The sequence below is a fragment of the Acomys minous genome (genome assembly GCF_964271855.1).
Source record: "Acomys minous genome assembly, chromosome: 16".
Lineage (NCBI taxonomy): Eukaryota > Metazoa > Chordata > Mammalia > Rodentia > Muridae > Acomys > Acomys minous.
Genome location: NC_140498.1, coordinates 73,993,814 through 74,015,721, shown reverse-complemented (window position 1 = coordinate 74,015,721; position 21,908 = coordinate 73,993,814). Strand labels below are relative to the sequence as shown.

The following is a 21,908-nucleotide window of genomic DNA, read 5'->3' as shown; positions in this document are numbered from 1 at the left end:
TGCATTTGGATAGCACCATCCCTCTGGCCTAAATAAAAAGCAAACGGGCCCTCTGAGAAGGCTGGGAGGATGAAGGCATTTGCTGCCAAGTTCAGTCTCTGGGGCCCACATCGTGAAAGGACACACATCCGCATACTGTGGCATAGCCCTATAAAATAAATAAATAAATAAATATGTGTGTGTGTGTGTGTGTGTGTGTGTGTGTGTAGGAAGAGAAACTGACTCGAGCACCAGCTTCCTGACTGCGGCTGCAGGGTGACCAGCTGGTTCACGTCCCTGCCGCCATGCCTCCCTCACGAAGAAGGACTGTGTACTCTTCAGACTGTGAGACAAAGCAAACAGTTTCTTTCCTAAGTTGCTTTTCGTCAGTCGTCTTGACACAATGACAAAAGCAGAAAGCTCCCCCAAATCCCCAAACTCATTTCCTAACGGCCGTGGCGGATTTCACTTCCTAGGAATGGCTGGTTTGGAGGGAAATGAAAGGGAGGTGATCTTCCCTAAAGTTACAAGGCAACGGGCCGCAGATACAGGGAAGGAAGCTTACTAATACAGATCCTCCTCAGTGAATCCCGCTGAGGGTCACCAACACTGAGACATGTCCCGGCTTTACTGCCTAACATAAGAACAGCCAATTTTTTTGTCTTCCCTAGTGCACAGTTCAGTAATCACAGAGATGATAAATGTATGCTCTACTCGAGTTGAACCACAATACTCTGCTATGTTCCTTTCTCATGGGAGTGGTAGGGGGCTGAAAAGTCACCCCCACCCCCACAGACAGAGAAATGGAAAGTCTCCAGTGTCCCTGGCCCTACATCCGTATCTGACTGAGATCGGTGTCTGAGTGGCTTGTGGCTATGCTTGGACTATAACAAATCCCTCTTACTTCTGAATTATTTCTCACCCTGTTAGAACAGAAGTGTCAAGTAGGCAGGGTCCAGGCGCTCTGTGGAGCTACAGTCAGCAAAGTTCCAGGCATAGCCAAGTCACTCAAACAGCTGTGACACAGGCATAGCCTATCTATACCAAGCCCTAATCCTGGATAAATAGAACCATGAGAAAACTAATAGCATTCTCTTCTGGTTTACACAATTGAATTTAGTTCTATCCTATTCCTTCCTTCCTTTCTTCCTTCCTTCCTTCCTTCCTTCCTTCCTTCCTTAAGGACTTCTTTAAATTTTTAAATTTAATTTTGTTTTTGAGACAGGGTCTTACTGTGTAGGTCTGGCTGGTTTGGAACTCACTGTGTAGACCAGGCTGGCCTCCAACCCACAAAGATCCACCCGTCTCTTCCTCTGTCAGGATTCAGTATGTGTGCAACCATATCTGGACCTTTCTTTTCTTTTTAATTATAAGTACACGTGTGTGTCTGTGTGGAGGTATATGCATGTGAACCAGAGGCAATGAATCCCCTTTGGAGCTGAGTTACAGGAGGTAGTGAGCCCCCTGATGTGGGAGCCAGAATAACCAAACTTGGGTTCTCTGTAATAGCGACAAATGCTCTTAAACTACTGCGCCATTTCTCCAGGCTTGTACTCCATCCCGTCCTATGCTGTCTTGTTCATGATGGTTAGTCTTGAGCATCAATTTGATGGGATGCAGTTACCATAGAGACAAACCTCCGGACATGTCTGAGATGGAGTTTCTAGATTGGGTTAACGTAGGCGGGAATATCTACCATGAATGTGGGTAGCACCATCCTATGGGTGGGAATCCTGGACTGGATAAAAGAGAGAGAGAGAGAGAGAGAGAGAGAGAGAGAGAGAGAGAGAGAGAGAGAGAGAGAGAGAGAGAGAGCGAGCGAGAGCGAAGCCTGGAGTGGGTAAGGTGGCGCACAACTTTAACCCCAGCACTCAAGAGGCAGAGGCAGAAGGCTCGGTGAGTTCAAGGCCAGCCTGGTCTACAGAGGGAGTTCCAGGATAGCCGGGGCTACATGAGAAACCCTGTCTCGAAAAAACCAAAACAGAAATAAATAAATATCTGTTTATTTTTTTATTTACTTATTATATAATTAAAATAACATAAATAAAGAGGAGAAAGGGAGCTGAGCACCAGCATTCACCTCTCTGCTTCCCAACTGCAGACGCTGCCTCAAGTTCCTGCCACCACGTGGGGGCTTAAATAAAAACCGGCCCCCACGGGTCCATAAGGAGCGGCACCATCAGGAGATGTGGCCTTGCTGGAGGAAGTGCATCACTACGAGTTGGGCTTTGAGGGCCCCGAAGCTCAAGCTAGGATTAGTGGCTCACACTCCTTTCCTGCTGCCTGCGGATTCAGATGTAGAGTTGTGTGCTCCGTCTCCGGCACCACGCCTGCCTGCACGCTGCCATGCTTCCCGCCTTGCTGATAATGGACTAAACCTCTGACGCCGTCAGGCAGCCCCTATTCAGTGTTGCCCTTTACAGGAGCTGCTGTGGTCACGTGTGTCTCTTCATAGCAACAGAACCCTAACAATGATAGGCCTCATCCTCAAATTTTCTTTTCTTTCTTCCTTTTTTTTTTTTTTTTTTTCTGTTTTTGGAGACAGGGTGTCTCTGTGTAGCCTTGGCTGTCCTGGACTCACATTGTAGACCAGGCTGGCCTCAAACTCACAGCGATCCGCCTGCCTCTGCCTCCCGAGTGCTGGGATTAAAGGCGTGCGCCACCACCGCCCGGCTCACCCTCAAATTTTCTTAAGCTTCTTTGTCATATATTTTGTTACAGTTAACTGGAAAAGTAACATTATCCTATCCTAGTCTGCAATTCTCTATTCTACTTTACCTTCCAGCTTTCTCTATTCCATTCTATTATTTTCTTTATCCCCTCCCATTGCTCTCCTTAGGGCTGCACACACGCTTAGGTAAGCACTGTGCAACTGAGAGCCAACCGCCTAGCGCCCGAGAGCACTTCCCTTCCTGTCAAACCTCTAATCTGAGTCAAAAGCATCGAAGACCATGAAAGCTGACATTAAGGAGCCGAGGTTCACGGCGTGGAACTTGTGCTCGCTCACCATCAACTCCTCCCCCCCCCCCCCAGGGTCTCATGACAGCTGATGAGACCCCAAGATGACAGTGCCCCTGTGACATTGCTACGACCGCTTTCCCTGGAAGAGAAAATGAAGCAGCCAGTCACAGGAGATGTTTTTATAAGCCGGAGCGGGGGGGTAGGGGCAGGGGGGGAATATGGAAGGAAATAAAATGAGCTGACCACACGTCTCTCTGGGTTGGGTTGGCGCCAACAGTAATAGCCGTTAGTGCTTTCGCAAGCTACTGGAATTTCACATTCCAGGAAACCAGCCCCAGGGCCTGCCTCCTAGCGTTTAGTAAGTCATCCATCACAGGACATGCGTGCGCCAGGCTTCCTGAGTGAAACGAGGAAACTAGGGGATTAGTTCAGCCCCTCGTTTGTCCTTTGACTGCTCCTGAGGGAACCCGTAAATGAAACACCAGGTAGGGATTTAGAAGCCATGGTCAAGGATGAAAAAGGTTAACACGGCAAAACAAGCCAAGTCAAGATGGCTGCCTCACAAATGAACAATGGACAGAAGGAGGAGGTTAGTTTGAACTGTTAACTTGACCCAATCTAGAATCAGTGGGACGAAGCGTCTCGTCGTTGGGACTGTCTGTATTGAGCTGCCCAGTGGGGGGACTGTCTTGATTTTTAACTGATGTGGAAGGACCTAGCCCACTGTGGGCAGCACCATTCCCTGGCTTTGGGCCTTGGAGCTGGGAAAACCAGCTGAGCAACAAGATTGCGTGCGTTCATTTTCCTTTTGGCTCTTGTGTGTGATATGTGATGGGGCTCGAGGCTTCGAGTTCCTGTCTTGATTTTCCTGAAACGGCAGGCCGTACCCTGGAACTCTCCGGCAAACTAACCCTTTCAACCTTAAGTTACCGCGTGTCAGGGTGGTTTTTTTTTTTTTATCATAACAGACACAAAACTGAGACGCCAATGAGATGCTGGGACTGAAGGCGTACGTCACCACCGCCTAGCAAATGTGGTAATTTTTAAAAGGATGTCATGTGTAGGAAACTTGGACATTACCAAGCTAAGTGAAATTAACAAGACACAGCCAAGTATTTACGTGTTTTTCTCTACTATGCGGGCTCTAAATTTAAATCCTGCATGTATAGAACATCCAAGTAGAAGGGGCAATATTTGGTTGGAAAGAGCCAAAAGGAAAGACAAACGGAGAGGTGTGGGGTTTGAGGGTGCAGTGGGGGTGTGATGGCTAATTTATACTAGTCAGCGTCACTGGATTTAAAATGACATAGGAGACTCACCCTGGGCATGTATGTGAGCTTGTCTCCACAGAGATTTTTTGTTTGTTTGTTTGTTTGGGGGCGGTCTCTCTATATAACGGTTGTGGAACTCACTATGGAGAGCAGGCTGGCCTCAAACTCACAGAGAACCCGAGTGCTGGGAGTAAAAGAAAGTACCAGCATCACTCCCAGCTTCTCCACAGAGGTTCAACCGAAGAGGGAAGACCCACCCCAAATGTGTATTTGTGTGTGTGTGCGTGCGTGCGTGCGTGCGTGCGTGCGTGCGTGTGTGTGTGTGTATGTGTGTGTGGAAGAGGTGAGAAGTCACTGTCATAGCTAGAGAGATGACTCAGAGGTTAAGAACACTGCCTGCTCTTCCACAAGTTATGAGTTCAAGTCCCAGCAACCACACGGTGGCTCACAACCATTTGTAGTGAGATCTGGTACCCACGTCTGGTGTGCAAGCGTACATGCAGGGAAACACTATATTTAATAAATAAATAAATCTTTTTTTCCTGTTTTTTTTCTCCCCGACCTTGGCTATCCTGGACTCGCTTTGTAGACTAGCCTGCCTCTGCTTCCCAAGTGCTGGGATTAAAGGCATGCACCACCCACACGCGTCTTAAAGAAATCAATCTTAAAATAAGAAAGAAAGAAAGAAAGAAAGAAAGAAAGAAAGAAAGAAAAAAGAAGAAGAAGAAAAGAAAATGCCATCAGGAAACCCATGGCTTAAAAAAAAAAAAGTCAGTGCCAGATGTCTCCCGTTATCACTCTCTGCTTGATTTTAAGTCAGCGTCTCTCACTGAGTTTAGAACTCGACGGTCGGCTAGTATGGCTGGCCACACTGAACCTCAGGGATCCCACTGGCTCGGTCTCTCAGGTTACAGATGCGCTCGCTCAGCGGTGCGTGGCTGAGAATCCAAACACAGACCTTCAGGCTTGCGCAGCAGATACTCTACAGCACTCTTTAATTGGACTTCCCTACGGCCACTTACTTTGTGAACTGCTCCATGAATCGGTCTCGGTGGCCCTGCAGGGTGTCCGCAGGAAGACCTGGAAGAGATCGTAGGAGTCTGTGAGTAGGTGGGGAGACCCAGGGCTCAGACAAGCCACACCGGAGCTGAGGGAGGGGCCAGCCTTCCCACCCTGGCAACTCCTGGCTGAGATGCTCTGAGGTCTGGTGACTGAGGGAGCCCCAGAGGAACAGCAGAGCGCTCAGCCTCCGCATTCCTCCGCTCCGGGTGGGATGGAGCTGCATCCCGGGGTGGGGGGGCTGCAGCTCATGGGCTCATCAAACTGCAGGGCTGATGAGGGCTAGCTGGAGTGAAGGTCTCCCCCCTGCCCCCCGGCCCCCCCCCCCCGTGGGATGCATCCTAGGCTTTAGGGCGTGCTTGTGCCACATTCCATGTACTGTCCCTCACGACCTGTCCCCTGAATAAGGAGCCACCCTGGACCGTGGAAGGCGGCACATTTCAACTACGAATCAGAATTCAGTTTTCCCTTTATTTTTATTTTGAGAGAAGGTCTTGCTGTACAGTCCAGGCTGGGCCTTGACCTCATGAGCCTCCTGATTCATCCTTTCCTGTGCCGGGATCACAGGCGCCTATCAACACACATGGCTTGATTTCATTTATTAGCAATTTTTCTTTTGCTTTTTAAGATGGGGTTTCCCTGTGTGTAGCCCTGGCTGTCCTAGAATCACTTTGTAGACCAGGCTGGCCTCGAACTCACAGAGATCCGCCTGCCTCTGTCTCCCGAGTGCTGGGATTAAAGGCGTGCGCCACCATCAAGCAACTATTACCAATTTTTAAAAATTCAGGTTTTGTGTTAGCATGTGGGTGCTCACGTACCACAATGCATGTGTGCAGGTCAAAAGGTAACTCTGGGAGAAGACCCACAGCACCGGCTTTTATTTTAAGCCCCGCCCCCTGCCACTTGCAGTCTGCTTCCTTCCTCTGCTATGCCCCTTTCTCATTCTGACAGTCTCTAGTATGTTACCCAGGCTGGCCTTGAACTCCTGAACGGAAGCCATCCTCCAGCCTTGGCATCTCTGTTACTGGAACAACAAACTCTGCCGTTGTGCTATGCGGTTTTTTTGTTGTTGTTGTTTATTTGAGACATGGCCTCACACCGTAGGCCCGATCATCCTGGAACTTACTACGTAGCTTAGGCTAACCTTGAACTTGTGACGATCCTCCTGCCTCTCTGCCTCTGAGGATAGATGTGTGCCAACAACCTTTGTTTTTAACTGTTTTGAGTGAGTGATAGAATCACAAAGTTCATGTGATTCAAAGTCATGGACGGGAGCTAGGCAGATGGAGAGCTGCAGGTCAGCCAGCCAGGACTACATATAAAGACCTTGTTTCCAAAGCAAACCAAAAAAGGTCAAATTATACAAAGGGTAGAAATAGCACTTAATTTCTATTCCCAACACCTTAATCTCAGTTATACTATGAGAAAAATAGCGGAAAAAGGCGAACTGAGAAGGATTCCATTAAAAACAAAAAAAACCCAGAACTCCAACCTGTCAAGGTCATCAAAAACAAAGGAAGTCTGACAAGCTGACAATCTGTCACAGCTCCTGGGAGCCTCAGAATAAACAATGACAGAGCGTTACTGGATCTCATCTCAGAAAAAGGAAACTGGGCGAGAATTGTGGACAAGTAAGTCAAGTGTGTTATAAAACACTGGGGGCGTGGCTCAGCGGTAGAGCACCTGCCTAGAATCCCCCAGTGAGGGGCTGGGGTGTGGCTCAGCGGTAGAGCCCCTGCCTAGAATCCCCCAGTGAGGGGCTGGGGTGTGGCTCAGTGGTAGAGCCCCTGCCTAGAATCCTCCAGTGAGGGGCTGGGGTGTGGCTCAGTGGTAGAGCCCCTGCCTAGAATCCCCCAGTGAGGGGCTGGGGTGTGGCTCAGTGGTAGAGCCCCTGCCTAGAATCCTCCAGTGAGGGGCTGGGGTGTGGCTCAGTGGTAGAGCCCCTGCCTAGAATCCCCCAGTGAGGGGCTGGGGTGTGGCTCAGTGGTAGAGCACCTGCCTAGAATCCCCAGTGAGGGGATGGGGTGTGGCTCGGTGGTAGAGCACCTGCCTAGAATCCCCCAGTGAGGGGCTGGGGTGTGGCTCAGTGGTAGAGCATCTGCCTAGAATCCCCCAGTGAGGGGCTGGGGTGTGGCTCTATGGGAGAGCCCCTGCCTAGAATCCCCCAGTGAGGGGCTGGGGTGTGGCTCAGTGGTAGAGCAGCTGCCTAGAATCCCCCAGTGAGGGGCTGGGGTGTGGATCAGTGGTAGAGCACCTGCCTTAAATCTCCCAGGGAAGGGCTGGGGGTGTGGCTCAGCAGTAAAGTGCTTGCCAAGCTCACACAAGGCTCTGTGCTCTTTTACAGCACACTAAAAAAGTAAGATACAGGCTCATTAACTGACAAATTTCGTACTAATCCATTAACATCAGAAGGCTGGGCTTGGTGGCTTATGCCTGTGATCCTGTCTGGGAGGGGGTTAAGAACTCAAGGTTAACTTGTGCTACATTTTGAGTTCAAGGCCAATGGTATATATCAAATTCTCTCAAATAAGCCAACAAAACAAAAGAAATACAGATACAAAATGAATAAAAATAAGCTCACCTATACTTGGTGTGTATTGTTATTTAACTACTTTAAAAAATATTTATGAAAAAAAAGTATTTATGAGGCCATGCGTGGTGGCGCACCACTGTGAGTTCAAGGCCAGCCTGGTCTACAAAGTTGAGTCCAGGACAGCCAAGGCTACACAGAGAAATTCTGTCTCAAAAAACCAAACCAAACCAAACCAAACAAACAAACAAAAGTATTTATGTACATGTTCGGCCTGCATGTATGACGATGCACCATGTGAATAAAATGTCCTCAGGAGGCCAAAGAGGATGTTGGATCCCCTGGAACTGGAGTTAACAATGGTTGTACGTCACCGTGTGGGTGTTAAGAGTCAAACCCAGGTCCTCTGGAAAGGCAGGCAGTGAGTGCTCTTAAGTGCTGAGCAACCTCTCTAGCCCCTGGCTGTATCTCTTTAGTTTTTGACATGTAATCCCAGCTGACCTGGTTCTGCTGCCCAACCCCACCCCCCCCACCCCCCTGCAAGGGCTGAGACTATAGGCGTAGGCCACATGCCCCGCTGATGCGGCACTGAGGCAGGAAGGCAGGATTTCACACACGCTAGGCAAGCCCTCGGCCAACAGAGCTACACTGCCTGCCTGTAACTGATGGTGTTTCTAAGCAACAGGCTCTTTCCCTTGGGTTTTGGTCCAACCTCTCGGCTTCCTGCCGGCAAACCCCATGGCACCAAACCTTTCTAATCCTTGAACAGTAAATTGCAGTCACCCCCGTGGGAAATGGCCGCAGATTAATCGGTGACCACTTCTCTTGTCTAATTGCCAATAACCATGTCTGGCTGGGGCGACAGGTAGAGGCACTTGCTGCCAAGCCTGATGACCTGAGTTTTGTCCCTAGGACCAGAGAACTGACTCCTACCAAATGTCCTGATGTCTACATGTGTGTTTGAGCGCACACACAACCAACCAACCAAACACACAAGTAAATGAAATTAAAAAAAAAAAAAATTCAGAGCCAGGCATGGTGGCACTCGCCTTTAATCCCAGCACTCTGAGGCAGAGGCAGGCGGATCGCTGTGAGTTCGAGGCCAGCCTGGTCTACAAAGCAAGTCCAGGACTGCTAAGGATACACAGAGAAAACCCTGTTTCAAAAAAACCGAAAAAACAAAAACAAATACCCGAAAACAAAAACAAAAGACAACCAGGTAATTACTTGTAAGTCAGCAGTTATGAAACATTGCTTATTTTATGTGTATGTGTGCATGTGCATAATTTTACTTTTTCCTCTTGAGATAGGGAATTACTGTCAGCTGGGCAGGCCTTGGATTCACTATGTAGCCCTACTTGTTTTCAGGTTTCCTGTCAGCTGTGGATATTTTTTAAGGTAGCTACCTTGGCATATGACAATGCGGGCTGGGAGTATAGCTCCGTGGTGGTGCACTTGTCGAAAACCCCCCAGAGAGGATTTATAACAGCTTTACTGGGGATTTGCATTTAAGGATGGAGATTCTGAACTGTATCAAAGACCTATCCAAGCTGGTGTAGCAGTAACCTGCTCCTCCACATTAAAAAAAAAAAACAAAAACCATGGTTGTGTGTGTGTGTGTGTGTGTCCGCACACGTCCACATGTGTGAGTGCATGCTCACGTCCACGTCCACATGTGTAGGTGTGCAGGACAAACGCCAACTTATAAAATAGGTTCTCTCTCTCCATCATGTGGGTTCTGGAAATAGAACTCAGGCCATCAGGTTTGGTGGTAAGTGCCTTTCCTCTGAGCCATCTAGCTAGCCCGCCCCTGACCCCCCAACCCCCGCCAGCCTGCTCCTAACCCCCTCCCTGCCAGACTGCCCCAGTACCCCACAAGGATAAAAAACTTCTACATGCCAGTGGCTCTCAAATTATGCTTTGGTAAGGGTGCAGCAGGGATCTGCTGCTCGGCAAAATAATAGCCCTCCCTTTTTTGGAATCAGCTGTGAAGTATTTAGTGATTTATTTTTATGAAAGTATCTCACAATGTAAACAAGGCTTGCCTGGAACTTAGTATGTAGCTCAGGCTGGCCTTGAAGTGGCAGAGATCCTTCTGGCTTTGCCTCCAAACTGCTGGGACTAAAGGCATGTGCCACCAGGCCCGGCTGCCAAGATACAACTCAGGGCATTATGCATGCTAGTTAAGATGTCAACAACTGAGCTGGAGAGATAGCTCAGAGGTTAAGAGCACTGGCTGCTCTTCCAAAGGCCATGGGTTCAATTCCTAGAAACCACAGGGTGGCTCACAACCATCTACAATGAGATCTTGCCTGAAGGCAGAATACTATATACATAATGAATAAATAAATCTTAAAAAAAAAAAAGTCAACAACTAAGGCACATCTTCAGCCCCTCACTGGGGGATTCTAGGTAGGGGCTCTACCACTGAGCCACACCCCAGCCCCTCACTGGGGGATTCTAGGCAGGTGCTGTACCACTGAGCCACACCCCAGCCCCTCACTGGGGGATTCTAGGCAGGGGCTCTACCACTGAGCCACACTCCAGCCCCTCACTGGGCGAGTTTAGGCAGGTGCTCTACCCCAGAGCCACACCCCAGCCCCTCACTGGGGGATTCTAGGCAGGTGCTCTACCACTGAGCCACACCCCAGCCCCTTACTGGGGGGATTCTAGGCAGGCGCTCTACCCCAGAGCCACACCCCAGCCCCTCACTGGGGGGGATTCTAGCCAAATGCTGTATTATAAACCATATCCTCAGCTAGGAAATTCTCAAGCTAGTGTTCTACTGCTGAGCTCTATTAGCCCTGCAGCTGTTTTCTATTTCTGTTCCAGGGATTGGGTTGCTAGATGGTTTGGTGATCACCGTACTAGTCCATCAGGATGTGGGTCAGGTAGGTCTGTTGTCCTTGCTGTGGCTCTAAAGAACACACGATATCTTTGGTGAATGGAGACATGGTAGAGCTGGAGATGGACAGAGAGAACCATCCCAAGACATAGGACTGGAAGGTCAGGAGCCAGACTGGGCAATCTAACGCTTGGGTTACTCCTTTTCAGTCTCAGATGACCTGGCCCTTTGGAGCAGGGCAAAAGGCCAAAGGTACTGAGTGAGTGAGCTGCCTGCATGATGCCTCTGAGACCTGGCTGAGGCTGTGAGCCCCGCCCCCAGCCTGACGCTCACATACAACGGTGGAGGCTGTCGTACTCACAGGAGTGGAGCTTGAAGAGCAGCTTGACAGTGTAGTCATAGAGGTGACTGCAGTCCAAGATGACCTGGATGAGCGGGGCAAGGCGGCACTGGCCAGCTGTGGTCACAGACACAGAGCGGGACATGTCCAAGGAGTTGAACACTGTGGAGGAAGATGGGAGAGAAAGGCAGCAGTGAGGCAGGAATCTCCGAAGTAGAATCAGGAGCGTGATATACAACCACGGCTTATTCTGTCTGCGTCTTCTATGTTTCTCTGGTACCAAGAATGGAACCCAGGACTTTGTATATGAAAGGAGAGTGATCTGCCAGTGAGCCACACCCATAGCACCTCACTGGGGGATTCTAGGCAGGTGCTCTACCACTGAGCCACACCCCAGCCCCTCACTGGGGGATTCTAGGCAGGGGCTCTACCACTGAGCCACACCGCCTGCCCCTCACTGGGAGATTCTAGGCAGGTGCTCTACCACTGAGCCACACCCCAGCCCCTCGCTGGGGGATTCTAGGCAGGAGCTCTACCACTGAGCCACACCCCAGCCCCTCACTGGGGGATTCTAGGCAGGTGCTCTACCACTGAGCCACACCCCAGCCCCTCACTGGGGGATTCTAGGCAGGTGCTCTACCACTGAGCCACACCCCAGCCCCTCACTGGGGGGATTCTAGGCAGGTGCTCTACTGTTGAGATATGTCCCCAGTTCCTCTCTGGACAATCTCAGGCCAGGCCTCCACTCTTGAGCCATCATACCCCTAATTTCTCTGGGGGATATTTCCACTGAGCCATACCCCTAATTCTAGGTAAATGCTATGTTCCTGAACTGTACCCCCTAGTAATCTCTGTAATTTCATGCAGACATAGGAACCTTGTTATATAGCTCAGTCAGGACTTCATATCTTTCTTCTATTCTTTCACCTCAGCCTCCCACGTGCTGGATGAGAAGTGTGCGGCCATGATGCATGGACTCACAGGACTTATTTCACACACATCCTACTCCCAAGAAAGGGCATCCATCTCCCCTGCAGCCCCCCTCCCCAGAGAGACAAGGAAATGCATCCTGAGCCACTTGAAGGTGGTCACAATGCCAAGAAGTAGTTGTGCTAAGCCTATGCGGCCATTAATGGGTAGACCAGATACCTTGGCTCCTCATGGCCAGAGTCTTGGTGTGTTATGACCAGGTGAAAGCGAGAGGCTCTACTTTGCCCAGAAGTCATGATAAGTATGAGAAAGAAGATTTGATGGTAACCTAGAAAACCTGCCACAGCTGGGCATGGTGGTGCACGCCTTTAATCCCAGCGCTAGGGAGGCGGAGGCAGGTGGATCTCTTGTGAGTTCGAGGCCAGCTTGGTCTACCAAGCGAGTACTAGGACAATCAGAGCAGTAAGGATAGACACCAAATCAAAACAGACCCGCCACAAGCTGATCAGAAACACTCAACATATATATGTATTTTTTTTCCTGCCTCCCCCTCCTCGGTGCTGGGAGAAGTGTGTATCACCATGCATGGTTTACGTAGCACTGGGGATTTGAACCGAGGATGTTTTGCATGCTAGGTAAGCATATACCAGCTACAGCACTGCAACTGTAGACAAGATTCTCGGCCTGGCAGGGCCTCCAGAGGCTCTTCCGTGAAGCATTCTAGACAATCACCTAACCTCATTCTATACCCAACTATTGGATGCCTGGCTATAGGCCATCACCGCACCCCCTGGCCAGGGCCGACTCTTTTTTGCACTAGCTGCCCACTGTCCCTTGAGATTATACGTAGTAGCATGTAACAAAAGACTTCTCTGATGTCCCCACATGTGTAGACCTGCCGTGGGTTGGGTAAGAGCCATTATTTGTTTCACTTTCCTGGTCTTCATAGACCCTGTAAGTGTGTTTATTTAGTGGGAGAGAGAGAGAGACAGACAGGCACACAGAGAGAGAGCAAGCCACCCAAATTGAACCACCGTAATTAAATGGTAGCTTTTCTTGACACAAATTTAGAGCAGCCATCACTGGAAGACCGCCATCTATGTTGACTGGCTTCCTTAGGCTCTTTTCTGACAAGAAGTCATAGCTATCTCCATTTCCTTCCAGAATGCCCCTTGACCCCCAAGACCAGCTACAGCAGTACCGCAGCTACTGCAGACACAAAAAAAAAATCTAGCCAGGTAGCGGCGGCCCCTTTAATTCCAGCACTGAGGAAGCAAAGCAGGTAGATCTCTGTGAATTCAAGGCCAGCCTGGTCTACAGAGCAAGTTCCAGAACAGTCAGAGAGCTACATATGAGACCCTGTTTCTAAAAACAAAACAAAACAAAGCTAAGTAAGGGTGGCAGGGTAGGGACGGGTGTTGGGGCCTCTCACTGGCTCAGGGCTCACTAGGTTGGCTAAGCTGGCTAGCCAGCAAGCCCTAGAGATTTCCACCTGTCTCTGCCTCCTGATCTGCAGTTCTTGGGTAGGCAGCGCGTGTAAATCCTGTTTTTGTTTTGAGATCGTCTTTGACATGACCGTGCTGGCCTCGGTTCTGCTAGCAGTTCAGGATGCCCTTGAACTCCTAATCCCACGTGCTGGAATCACAGGTATGTGCCACCATAGCCAGGTTCACGCACATACCCAGGGCTATGTGCACGCCAGAAAAGCACTCTACCAGGTGAGCTGTGTCCCCAGCTCAAGGCAGACACTCCTGAGCAGAAAGCAAGCCTGCGTAGCAGATCAGCTCCTCTCTCAGACTTGACTGGATGGAACTGTAGCCATTATCCAGTGGCTGTCAAAGAGGGCAAAATAAGCTCTAAGGGCTAGGCAGAGGGACTTCTGGAGGGAAGGCTCCTTGGGAGGAGAGAGTGGCCGGTCTCCTTATCTTGTATCAAATAACTGACTTCAAAAATTTACAGGAGCTTCTGCCTCTGCCTGCAAGGAGAGAGCAAAGGCTGGTGTGAAAACCCTGCTTTGATGCTGTCTGCCAACCAGCAGTGACAGACAAGGGCTCAGCCAGCTGGACATGGATGGTGGTGTAAACCTGTAATCCCATCGCTCAGATGGTTGAGCTAGGAGGACTGCTGTGAATGTGAGGCTAGCCTGCGCTACAGAGACTTTTATCTCTTAACGAAAACAAAAAGACCAACAAACAAAAGGGCTGGACCCGCTGGACCATGGGGAAATCAGGAGATTGATTCCCATGACAACCTGGCTCGGCTAAGAGGGAATGGACTTACCAGTTTGGAAAAGGTTCAGTTCACACTCCAGGTAATCAAACATCTCCACCGTGAGCTGGAAACTGACACAAGAAGAAACAAAATTAACGTCTATAGGACTGGCTCTCCCTCAGCGGCCCAACCCAATGCTGGAGACAAATCCATGACCTTGCACATGCTAAGCAAGTGTGATACAGCTAAGCCACGCCCCCCCGGAACCTTGCTGGAGCCTCACTGGAGGATTCTAGGCAGGGGCTCCCCCATTGGGGAGCCATGTCCTCCTCAGCACCTCACTGGGCCACTTTAGGCAAGTGCTTTTCCACTGGGCCACACCCTAGCTCCTCACTAGGAGAGTCTAGGCACGTAATTGACTGCTGAGCCACACTCCCAGCCACCAAAGCCAGGTTCTCACCCCCCTCCCCCAACCCCCCATTTCTCTGTTCTGTTTGTCAACCCTGAAGGTTCCCATGTGGGCCCAGGTACATAACCTGCCTGCATATGCAACACACCCCAGCTTCCTCCCCAGCATATATTATGAAAGCTGTTTAAAGGCCAAGCTTCCGCAGGGGAAAAGAGAGATGACAATGCTTGGTTTTGGGGTTAGGAAGTGGAGGCCAAGGCAAGGAAGCCACGGTTAAAAACATCTGGGCAGGATCGTGGATACAATACTCCCCGTAAGTGGCCCCGAGGGCAAGTTACTGGGGACTTACTCCTTACCCCAACCTCCCTTCTACGGTCAGGCACTCTCGCCATTGAGAGGGGCCAAGTCCAAAGCACAAAAGCTCACTTCCCTACCGGGTCTGGGGCAGAGGGATGGCCACTTACAAGTTGTTGACGTCACTTTCTCCGGCCTCATCCAGCTGTCTGTCGCTCATCTGAAGGTTGCCCGGGAACCTAGGGTTCTGCAAGTGAGTTTGGGTGAAGGAAAAAAGAATGAAGCACGAGAGGGCTGAGGAGGCAGCTCAGTGGGCAGCGTGCTGGTTTGAGGGCGTGGCTTAAGAGGCAGAGTGGGTCCCTAGCAAGTGCAAAGACCTGGGTTCAATCCCTCGTAACTCAAGAGAAAAAAAAAAAAGCCTTTATATAGCCCAATGAGACCAGTGTGGGCACCAGCTGCCTATACATATATATTTAAGATTTATTTATTTATTGTATATGAGTGCTTTTATCTGCAGAAGAAGGCATCAGATCACATTATAGATGGTTTTGAGCCACCATGTGGTTGCTGGGAATTGAACTCAGGACCTCTGGAAAAGCAGGCGGCGCTCTTAAACACTGAGCCATCTCTCCACGCTGCCCCCTCTCCCCCCCCACCTATATTAAGCATCGAGTAGGCCCTATGATCTTCTTGTCAGCTATACCATCTGGAGGGAGTCAGGATCAGTCTATATGACCTCACAAACCCAAACCCCTTACTGGCTCCCAAGGAAAAACACTTCCCATCCACTACCCATCATTAGAGCTGAACGTGGGCCCCAGAAAACTCTAAGCATGCTCTGCCATGGAGCAGTGCGCCCCAGCAGGTGAGAACGTTGCCCTGCCAATCATCTGGAACCTCTGGGCAGCAGACACGCACTTACCACTGGTCCCTTCTGATTCCCAGTCAATCTCCTCAGCTTTGGCAGTTTACCAGAGCTGCTGTTCTGAGCTCATGGGAATGCAGAAGAGAAGGGCCCATGCATTCAAGTGGGTTTTGTTTTGAGGCAGCCCATGTAGCCCAGAATGAATTGAAATACGTACACAGTGTAGCTAGGTAACCACTCTGACTCTTTCAGCTACATCTCCTCCTAGATTCAAGCAATCCTCCTGCCTCAGCTGCTGGAGTAGCCAAAACACCGCAGCATGGAAGCCGGTCATAGAAAGCTGGGTGGCCCGTTGCATCAAGGAGCTTCTAAATTCCAGAGTGAACGCTTTGACAAAGAGCTCCTACCAGATGGGACTCCTTCTGTTTTTGCTTTGTCATGCTTTTTTTTTTTTTATGGGGGGGGTGTTCTTTGAGACAGGGTTTCTCTGTGTAGCCTTGGCTGTCCTGGACTCCCTCTGTAGACCAGGCTGACCTCGAACTCACAGAGATCTACCTGTCTCTGCCTCCCAAGTGCTGGGATTAAGGGCGTGCACCACCACACATGGCTGCTTTGTCACTCTTAAAGAGTTATTTGTTTGTTTGCTTATGATTTGTTTTGATCTGAATTTGATTCTGGGGGCTTCATGGTAGGAGGAGAGAATAAACTTCTTTTTGCTAATACTTTAAAGGGTACGTTTTATTTAGTACTTATTATCTTCGGAAAGATTTCTTTTTTCAAGACAGGCTCTCTCTGTGGAGCCCTGGCTGTCCTAGCACTCGCTCTATAGACCAGGCTGGCCTCGAACTCACAGAGATCCACCTGTCTCTGCCTCCCAAATGCTGAGGCTGAAGGTGTACAGCACGGCCTCCTGGCTCTAAAACATTTTTTTTTGAAAAGGATATATCTTTATATGCAGGAGTATTTTGCTTGCATGTATGTACGCCCTCCATGTGTACACTTGGTGCCCACAGAGTGTAGGGAAGGACACTGGATCCCCTAGCACTGCAGTGACAGATGGCTAAAAGCTGCAATCTGGGTGCTGGGAATTGAATCTTATTCTTCCTGGGCAAAGCAGCCTGTACTCTTAACCTCTAAGCAATCTTCCCAGCCCTGAGAGAATTGACTCTCATAAACTGTCCTCTGACTCCACCACCATCACCACCACCACCACCACCACCACCACCACAAACTAACCAAACAAGTAAATACATACAATTAGAGAACAGAAAGCCAAGAGGGGGCTGGATCGGTGGCTCAGCAGTTAACAGCACTTGGTGCTCTTTACAGGGGGTAGGTAAAGTTTTCAGTACCCGCCTTGGAAGCTTTACTTCCAGAGGATCTACTGCCCTCTTCTGGCCTCCTTGGGAACTGCGTGTACATGGTACACATACATATATGCAGGCCACACACAAACTATAAATAAATAAAATATATACACATATACATATATATATGCATACACACATATACCATATATATCTTTGTCATTTTTCCAGGGAAGAAACCCCCACTGGATGTTTGTTGTTATCCTATCTATGAAATGGGGAACAGAACCACTACACAGGCAAAAGGCTGGTCACATCCTCGGGTCCTTGACCACCACTCTCTTCTGTTAGTTTATTTCCCTTCACACCCTTGGGACATAGCATCTCTACTCCTTGAGGTCCCTGGCTGTTCCCTAAGGTGCTAATGAAGACAAAGGAGGGGCTTGAGGGAGGGCTGGGGGAGGGAGGCCTGGAAGGAGGGGGTGGAGTGAGGGATCGGGAGCCGTGGAGAATGGCAGACTCACTTTGGTGTGGTACTCCATCCGTGTTCTCAGCAGTTTGAGGTAGATGCTGCACAGCTGGCCATACCCCTCGCTCAGGTGGCCCTTCGGGGAGGAAGAGAGGAAAAGCTCCATCAGTACCAAGGCAGGGCTTTCTCTTCAGTCTTTTTCTTGGGCCGGCTGATTGCTCAGTGCTGAAGGCTCTTGTGGCCAAGTCTGACAACTCGAGTTTAATCCTGAGGACCCACACAGTGGAAGTGGAGGACTGACTGCCAACAGGCAAAGTGCCGCCTAACTTCTACGTGCCACTCATGTGCCCCGACCCATCCCAACACACATTATAAATGTAACTTTAAAAGAGAGGGCAGGGGCTTGAGAGATGGCTCAGTGGTTAAGAGCACCACTGACTGCTCTTCCAGAGGTCCTGAGTTCAATTCCCAGTAATCACATGGTGGCTCACAGCCACCTATAATGTGATAGGATGCCCTCTTCTGGCCTGCAGGGGTACATGCAGGCAGAATACCATACATAATAAATAAATAAATAAATCTTAAAAAAAAAAAAAAAAAAAAAAAAAGATGGGGCAGAAAACTGGCTCAGAGGGTAAAGGTGTTACATGCCACCAAGCCTGACAACCTCAGGGTCCAACACAGTAGATGAGAAACTCTAACTCTAGCAGCCATGCTTAGTGGCATGCATGTACCCCCCCCCAACACACACACACACACACCCTAAAACACGTAAAGGGTGTTCATCTCCAGCCATCACTCTAAGAGGGAGTCGATCCCCCAAGGATTGTCAATTTCGATTTCCTCCACCCAGTCTTGTGATGAAAATAAGTTAAAATCCACAGCTGGGAAGGAGACCTGGCCGACATTCCCCAGGGGGACCTTCCCAGAATTCATTAGCCTCTAGCAGAGAGCTTAATTGAGAGCGATCTCTATGGAGGCAAGCCCAGGTTCTCTCCGGAGGAGCCTGCCTTGTTACTGACTTCAAAGAATTGCATTCCAGGTGGAGTGGAGGTGGGGGTGGGGTGGGGGGGACACAAGAAGAAAATGTGAATAATAACAAAAATTTACCAGAAATGCCCGATGGCCGAACAGAGCTCTAAGGACAGATGGTGGGCTTATAAAAAGCAATATATGGCGCGGGTGTCATTAATACAGCTATAAAACATCTGCAAGGCATAAGATCTTGCAAAGGGGGGCTCGGCAGTCGGGAGAGCATGTGGCTCTCGCAGAGGACCTGAGCTCAGTTCCCAGCTCATAGAGGGTAACCCCAGCTCCAGTGGATGGGATGCCCGTCTTCTGGTCTACATCAGTACCCCGCGCATACAGACGAATACAAGTAAAATACTGTTTTTAAAAAAGATATTTTAAAGGTAGCCGGATGTGGCCCTATATACCTACAATCCCAGCACTGGGGAAGCTGAGGCAGGAGGATGGGGAATTGGAGGGAAGGCTGGGCTACAAAGGGAGACCCAATCGATCCATGAGAAAGCGAGGGAATGGCATAAAAAGCATAAAGTCGGGGCTGGGGAGACGCTCGGTTGGTGTAGTCCTTGCTGAGGGCCTGAGCTGCATTCTCGGCACTCACAGTGCGTGTCTGCAATCCCGGACCTCGGGAGGCAGAGCCAGGAGGACCACCAGGCCTCACTGGAGCTTAATGGAACTGGTGAGCCACAGGTCCAGAGAGCTCCTGACTCAAAAAACAAAAACAAAAGACTAAGAAGGTGGAAGGATTGGTGTGGTGTGCTGGCACAGGCCTTTAATCCCAGCCCCTGGGGGGGGGAGGGGGGGACGACGACAGTGAACTGACGCTAGCATGGTCAACATGGTGAGTTCCAGGACAGCTAGAGACCCTGTCGCCAAAAACTGAAGAAACAAAACCCAACACAGTGGACAGTCCCTGAGGAACAGTACCCGTGGCTGACTGCTGGGCCTTCACACACAAGTACATATATTAGCACCCTCATGCGCACCATCCCCAACCCACCCCCTGCATGTCTATAATTCTAGTACTTAGGAAGCAAAAGCAGGAAGATTACAAGTTCTAAGCTAGCCAGGGCTACATATGGAGACCGCAAACAAACAATAAATCTTTAATTTGTTTTAATCTTTTTTTTTTTTAAAGATTTATTTATTTATTATTATGTATACATTGCTCTGCTTGCATGTACTCCTGCAAGCCAGAAGAGGGCGCCATATCACATTACAGATGGTTATGAGCCACCATGTGGTTGCTGGGAATTGAACTCAGGACCTTTGGAAGAGCAGGTGGCGCTCTTAACCACTGAGGCATCTCTCCAGCCCGTTTTAACCTTTTATTACATGTATACAAGTGATTTGTGTGCATATAGGTGTGTGCACTGCATCTGTGCATGTCTGAGTAGGCTGGGGGAGGTCACCGGATCCCCAGAGTTACAAGTAATAGTGAGCTAACATGTGGGTGCTGGGAATTGAACTCTGACTCTCTGGGAGAGCAGCTACTGTTCTTAACTGCTGAGCCCCCCCCCCTCTTTTTTTTGGGTTTTTTTTTTTTTTTGGAGACAAGGTCTTTCTGTGTTAGCCTTGGCTGTCCTGGAGTCACTTTGTAGACCAGGCTGGCCTTGAACTCACAGCGATCCGCCTACCTCTGCCTCCCGAGTGCTGGGATTACAGGCGTGCGCCACCACACCCGGCTTGCTGAGCCCTCTCTTCAGCTCCAAAACAAATAATTAAAACTGCAATGTATGGCTAGAGAGATAGCTCAGCAGTTAAGAGCACTGACTGCTCTTCCAAAGGACCCAGGTTCAATTCCCAGCAACCACATGGCAGTTTACGACTGCCTGTAATTCCAAGATCTGACACCCTCACACAGACATACATGCAGGCATAACACCAATGCACATAAAATAAAAGTAAAATTTAAAACTGCAATGTATTGTGACCACAATGGGCTCAAGTATAGTGGCAACCCTTAACTCCAGGATATGGGATTCTGTTGTCCCTGTAGCTTCCGGGGACTTCCGGGGACAAGGTAGTGCATGCAGAGGCATGCAACAAGAGATGGGCTGGAGCCGGGCATGGTGGCGCATGCCTTTAATCCCAGAGCTCTGGAGGCAGAGGCAGGCGGATTGCTGTGAGTCTGAGGCCAGCCTGGTCTACAGAGTGAGTCCAGGACAGCTAAGGCTACACAGAGAAACTGTAGTTGGGAAGAGATGGGCTGGGGATGTGACGCAGTTGGCAGAGTGCTTGCCCTACCCCATTACATAAACTGGACTTGGCCAGGCATACCTGTAACACCAGCACACAGGCAAGGGAGACAGGAAGATCATGAGTTCTAGGTCAACCTCAGCTACATAGTGAGCTTGAGGCTAGCCTGGGCTTCATGAGACGCTGTCTCAATCAAACCAAACCAGAAGGCAGGAGAGAAATGGGTATATGCCGTACTCTGGGTCTGGAGAAGAGGAACGGGGGTTCCCGGGTACATCTCCACACTCACCCACATCCTGCTCATGTCGCTTAATTCATTTTTGTATCTCAGAGAATCTTTTAGCACCTAGAAAAGAAGAGGAGAGCCGTAAGAGGAGACAGGGGTGAGCAGAGAACCGGCTACCTGAGCCCGGGGTGGGGAAGAGCCTCATCAGGAGGGAGGCGCCCACTGCCCACGGGAAATCAAAGGCTAGGGGTGTGGCAGCAGACAGCAGTCTCTTTTTTATTTTAATTTTTAATTTTTTTTTTTTTTTTTGGGTTTTTCGAGGCAGGGTCTCTCTGTGTTAGCCTTGGCTGTCCTGGACTCGCTTTGTAGACCAGGCTGGCCTTGAATTCACATCGATCCGCCTGCCTCTGCTGGGATTAAAGGCGTGCACCAGCACGCCTGGCACTCTTTTTTATTTTTATTTTTTTGCATTGTGTGTGAGTGTGTGCTCACACATGTGTGTATATGGTACAGGTGCCACAGAACACGTGTGGAGATTAGTGGGCAATTTTCAGTTCTCTACTTCCATCTTGGGTTCCGGGGACTATCTCACTGGGATGACAATAGCTTTTGAGAGAGGACGGTAGGGATGAAGTGGGGCGGGGCACTTCTGTGTTCTATATTACAAAGACACTTGTACGCCATATTGTTAGAAGTAACCAGTGCCTGAACAACGTTACTGGCCTTACGCAGACACAGTTTGTTCCCAATGACACTAACTTGACAAAGTATTTCAAGGAACATTTCAGCCCAGACATCCACAGAGCGAGGGAAGAGTGCAAGGTCTGATGAGAGAGGCAGGGATGTCGCAAGTGGGATTTTTATGATCAGAAACGTGGCTGGGCGACTGACCAAAGGGGCAAGGCTGAATCCTGAAATGATTGACAGCCTTGGACTCCACCCCCTTCCCTCTAATCTGCTGGCTTACGATGAGCCAGAAGACACGAT

At 49.7% G+C, this 21,908-nt stretch overlaps 1 protein-coding gene across 3 annotated transcripts in view; it reads right to left on the bottom strand.

Moving 5' to 3' along the window:
• The window catches only part of HIP1 (huntingtin interacting protein 1), a 125,809-nt gene that overhangs the window by 33,023 nt on the left and 70,878 nt on the right, over positions 1-21,908 (bottom strand). For all 3 annotated transcript variants that reach the window (XM_084764577.1, XM_084764579.1, XM_084764578.1), the window contains exons 4-9: positions 20,985-21,041; positions 17,526-17,606; positions 15,000-15,076; positions 14,196-14,257; positions 11,007-11,147; positions 5,234-5,291 (exon numbers count right to left, since the gene is read on the bottom strand). In XM_084764577.1, coding sequence (XP_084620703.1) covers positions 5,234-5,291; positions 11,007-11,147; positions 14,196-14,257; positions 15,000-15,076; positions 17,526-17,606; positions 20,985-21,041 — 476 coding nt within the window. The remainder of the gene's footprint in view (positions 1-5,233; positions 5,292-11,006; positions 11,148-14,195; positions 14,258-14,999; positions 15,077-17,525; positions 17,607-20,984; positions 21,042-21,908) is intronic.